We start from the raw sequence: 4,755 nt of genomic DNA, 5'->3' as shown, positions 1-4,755 counted from the left end.
TATCCCGAGTAAAAAAATTGAAAAGTTCCCTTCATCTTCAGTTAAACCCTGGGAAAATCAAGGGAATGAAGGAAAAGAAATGAGGAGGCTGTGCGATCTGCAGCGTTGTAGGGCTCGCAGTTCTATCGTCATATACAAGTGTGGGGATAGTGGTGGCAGCGCCTGGCCAACAAAGGATGCGACGGCACTGGTTTTGTGAATTCATGGAGAAAATGTTGAAGAACTTCGGATGAGTGAGCTTTTGTAATACTTTTGTACCAGTCATATTTCTTTTTCTAATTAAACACCAACAATTAATAATTATTATTAGTTAAGTTTATAAGCAGACCAAACCCTGTTCAAAGGCTTGCAATTAAGAGCCAATTGATGCAAAGTTGCTGTAATTGAAGCTTTATTGAAAATAAATACATGGGAAATAACTTTAAACTTAATTTGAAAACTGCATGAAATAAAACATCGTTTTATTATCCTCTCCCACCACTGGTCTTCTTTATTATAACAGAAATTCATGGATAGAGTTCAATAACAGCATCAGTACCCACCCTAGTAGGATATATCTTGTAATCAGAATATCCTGATGCCAGTATGATATCATGCCATTCCTTCTTGTAACGTTCCTTCGACCCAAAGCAACACATCATTTCAATGTCGAACAAAAGACTAGTCTCCACTTCTTTTGGGTCATCACTCTCTAAATCTATGATGATGTCCACCACAATGACCTTCCCAGCATTATGTTTTCTGGATTCAATTGCTTCTTTGCATCGCTTTAGTATCCGAACACAGTCCTCATCGCTCCAGTCATGAAGAATATTCTGAGAAACATGTTGGGAAAAGGTAATTAATTAATTATTTCAATTTGTATATATAATAGAGTGTCTTCTGCATAAACAAGAACATCAAATTTTCATGGTTAATTTATCAAAATTAAACAATTATTATAAGAAATATTAATAATAATGGTGAATTTAGCCCGAGCATGAGGTTGAATATGCAGAGACCTTGATAAAAATTGCATCAGCTGGAGGTATCTTTTCAAACATATCTCCCCCAACCACATCAAAGGAGTCATTTTTTGATACCTCTGCAACTACATGCGGAAGGTCAAATACAATGCATCTCAATCCGGGAAAGGCTTCGGAAATAATTTTCACTGCAGCTCCGCTGCCCCCACCGACGTCCACCAGACTATGTAAGCCATCAAATATATGTGGGTAGATCGCAAATAAGCCGCTCATTAACGGCTTGGTCTGGCTTGTCATTGCCTCGTTGAAAAAGTTACCTAGTTTGGACATTTCAAATTTCCAATGTAATTATTAATTAATTAGGTAGCAAATTCACAAATATATACAGTCATAGAGAGAGAAAGAGAGAAAGAGAGAAAGAGAGATATAGAGAAAGAGAGTGATCCTCATATATAGTATTTAGTATTACCAATGCCGGGTTCTTCCTTCGATAACTCCCACAACTGTTTACCGCCAAATGTTTTCTCAAACAGGGTGCATGTACCAGTATCTGTTAACACTTCGCTGAGACGTTCCCAACTTTGGAGGAAGTCTACCTGTGTTAACATATGCACGTAGGTGCCCATGTTGGAGCCCTCAACCAGAAGGAGCTCTGAGATGGGGGTGAGCAGGTAGCCTGCTTCGGATTGCGCAAAGATTCCTTGGTGAACAAGAAGTGCCATGATGCGGCCAAGCATTGAGTCCTTCTCTGGTGGGATCGGTATGGAACGAGCGAGTTCATGCAAAGGCATGTGTTGGCCGTACGCTTTAATGCGCCCGGAGATGTCTAGGTTCACAATACACTTGAGAGCGAAACTATTGATGTAAGCTAGGCATGAGTTTCTTATTATCGTCATCTCCATTTGTATATATGTGCTATATACTGAATATATGGAGAAGCCAAGGTACCAGTTATCTGTTTATATAAGCGACTCGCTGAAATATTTGCCAACCTGTAACATATAATTAATTAATTATGAATTATTAAATGATAAGCACTATCATTGACAGACTGTCGGCTTGGCTAGCTTTTGAATAAATTTGACCATAGAAGGAAAAATCGGTAAGAATCTGTTGAATCGAATAAGAAATGAATTAAAATTAAGGAAGTGAATCAGAATCTGCCGATTCTCTCCCCAAACCAAATCTCTGAAACAGACTCGCACCATAATTATCTTTGAAGGACCAATCAAACTACCTCGGAGACCATAAACATTTTTAGAGGTAAGTATTTTTCTCTGTTGAATGTCATTTATATTTGGACGATCTGTGAGTAATTTTGCGAATCTAAAACAATGAACATCTTCTACGTAATTTTCTCTTTTAAATGAGATCGATGATAATATAATTTGAGGCTCTTCATCACAAAAATATATATACCTTAACGTACAAGTATTTATACATATACTTACAAGTATAGTTTACATATGACAATTACTGACGTCTGAAAGTATTAATATCAAGTATTGCAAATATTTATACCTATGCACTGAATTATATATACCTATGTGGTCAACTATTTAAGTTAGAGGAAAGTTAACGCGGTGATGATCGGTTAAGGTTGATACGTTGATAGAGGGTCCCCACTACTGCAATAGAGGAAGGTTGACACGAGTACGATTGGAAGACTGAAAAGGGATAATCATAACAAGTTACGCATTAAAGTATTACTATCTTAGTTTCAAGTATTAATATCTTATCATCCAAATACTTATATCATAGTTTTAGAGGTACTAAATATTTCCGAGGCGCTGATAATTCCGAAATCTTCTTTTATAAAATGGTAGAGACAAAAATTGGTAGTTTCGATCTAAATAAAAGTTTTAACTAATTAATGTCTCGTTAATCAATAATCAATTATAATATTTTAAAACCGGACCACTTCTCAAACTTGCAGTTTTTTTCAATATAACGATGGAAATTATTCAAAATTAATTTTTTTGCATCAAAATTAATTTTCTTGACTACAAATATTTTTTGAATCAATTTTTTTTCCCAAAATTAAAATTAGTTTTAATTTTTTTTCTTCAATTATTAATATATATGCATCTATACAATGTAAATTAACACTACACATACTGTAAAACATACATATGCAAACTATAGAACTTCAATACTGTAAAATTATCAAATGTAAACTGTAGAATCTCAATATTGTAAAATTCTCAAATGTAAACTGTAGAATCTCAATACTCTAAAATTCTCAAATGTAAAAAATCTGTTAGCACATGTAGTTTTTACCCGATAAAGTCTGCAGTTCTGTAGTAGTGATTATTGCTGCGTGCCTTTGATAAATAAATCGTTACAATGGTGGATAAACTAAACATTTCTGGTCAAACTAAACACATCCCTAAGAAGAAACATCCCCTCATGTATGCCAAAGGACATCCATTCCTGGTCAAACTAAACATTTCCTCAAGGGCCCTACTTCCAGAGTGGAGGCAGTAATATAATAAGAGCGTTGAGAAACAAAGACATTACTTTATACATATATACACCTTTCTGTATCTCTCAAATGCATGCTTCGTGTGACATTAATATCTCTCTCTCTCTCTCTCTCTCTCTCTCTCACCCCAATGCGTGCTTCACATGCATTGGTCTCTTACCCATCGACAGAAGACGTGCTATATATGTTTTTTATATTATCTTCCATTGGTATGACTTAAAATTTCTTCTAAAAAAATGATTTTCATCTACCACTAAATATAAAGATTTAAATAATATATAACACAATTACATACATTAATTATCAGTTCATACTATATGTGATTAAATTTAAACCATTATTTTGTAACTATAAACCAATTGCCAATTCTTTTTGCTCATTGTAACTTAATTTTTCTCAAAAAAATATATATAATATCTTATGAAATATATTTAATTGCAGGATTAGTTGTACTGTCTCTAATGTTATCATCATTTCATATATAAGCACCAAAGTTTACAAGTAAAAGACATCAAATGACATTAAATTGAAAGCGCAAAACTAGACCAGATGAAAATTAAGCCCCTTCTGTTAATTTGACTTCAGATTGAACGACCTTTCATAATTTTTCAAGGTATTCTTTAGTATACGTGCGGCCTATTACAAATCATGGAGAACATGTATAGGTTTGTAATTTATTATATATTGTCATATATCATATATATATATATATATATAGGAATATGCTTATATATTCTTTATCATAAGGACGGAGCATGCAGTCCATGATATACAAGAAGCTAGCTGGCACCAATACAAATTTAATCCAGCTGTAAACAACAACTTATATATATTTCGTGCTAACAATAACTTGTTCTCTGAATTTTTACTGTTTTTGTTGGTCCTGAATTTTCTGGAAAACACTGATATAATTTGAAAAATTCTAAAAAAACATAGTAAATTTTTTAAAAAAAATATAAAATTTGATCTCCAAACACAATTTAATATGAATATCAACTTGATCGGTACAGATCGACGTTTTGAACCTTAAAACTATAGATATGAGCGTAAATTAAAACACGCACTTTAATTTGCAAAGCATGGTAGCCTTACTCTATATATATATATATATATATATATATATTACGTGCTAACCATAACTTGTTCTCTGATTCTTTTATTGGTCTTTATCTGTTTATTTTTACAGTAATTTGCTGTTTTGTTATGCCGCCTCAATATAGCTTATTTAATTATGTAATTAATTAACTACATCATAGAGGAACAGATTGTTATCTGCCCTTATCCCTCAGAGTAACCGACCGTCGC

General features: G+C 33.3%; 1 protein-coding gene across 1 annotated transcript; it reads right to left on the bottom strand.

The window, feature by feature from the left end:
* Positions 1-356: 356 nt before the first annotated feature.
* Positions 357-1,874, bottom strand: LOC144546393 (trans-resveratrol di-O-methyltransferase-like). Its single transcript, XM_078294928.1, has 3 exons — positions 1,435-1,874; positions 1,002-1,282; positions 357-815 (listed from the first exon to the last, which is right to left on the bottom strand). The coding sequence occupies exons 1-3, from the start codon at positions 1,865-1,867 to the stop codon at positions 507-509; spliced, it is 1,023 nt and encodes a 340-aa protein (XP_078151054.1). The 5' UTR covers positions 1,868-1,874; the 3' UTR covers positions 357-506.
* Positions 1,875-4,755: the final 2,881 nt, after the last annotated feature.

Source organism: Carex rostrata, chromosome 29 (genome assembly GCF_964058835.1).
Source record: "Carex rostrata chromosome 29, lpCarRost1.2, whole genome shotgun sequence".
In the NCBI taxonomy this organism is placed as follows: domain Eukaryota; kingdom Viridiplantae; phylum Streptophyta; class Magnoliopsida; order Poales; family Cyperaceae; genus Carex; species Carex rostrata.
The sequence above is the reverse complement of the archived record's forward strand: the minus strand, read 5'-3'. Positions and strand labels throughout refer to the sequence as shown.

Coding starts and splice junctions, on each gene's coding strand:
- LOC144546393 (XM_078294928.1), bottom strand. CDS start 1,867: ATGGAGATGACGATAATAAGAAACTCATGCCTAGCTTACATCAATAGT. Junction 1,283..1,434: donor GAAGGAAGAACCCGGCATTG/GTAATACTAAAT, acceptor TGTCCAAACTAG/GTAACTTTTTCAACGAGGCA. Junction 816..1,001: donor CTGATGCAATTTTTATCAAG/GTCTCTGCATAT, acceptor CATGTTTCTCAG/AATATTCTTCATGACTGGAG.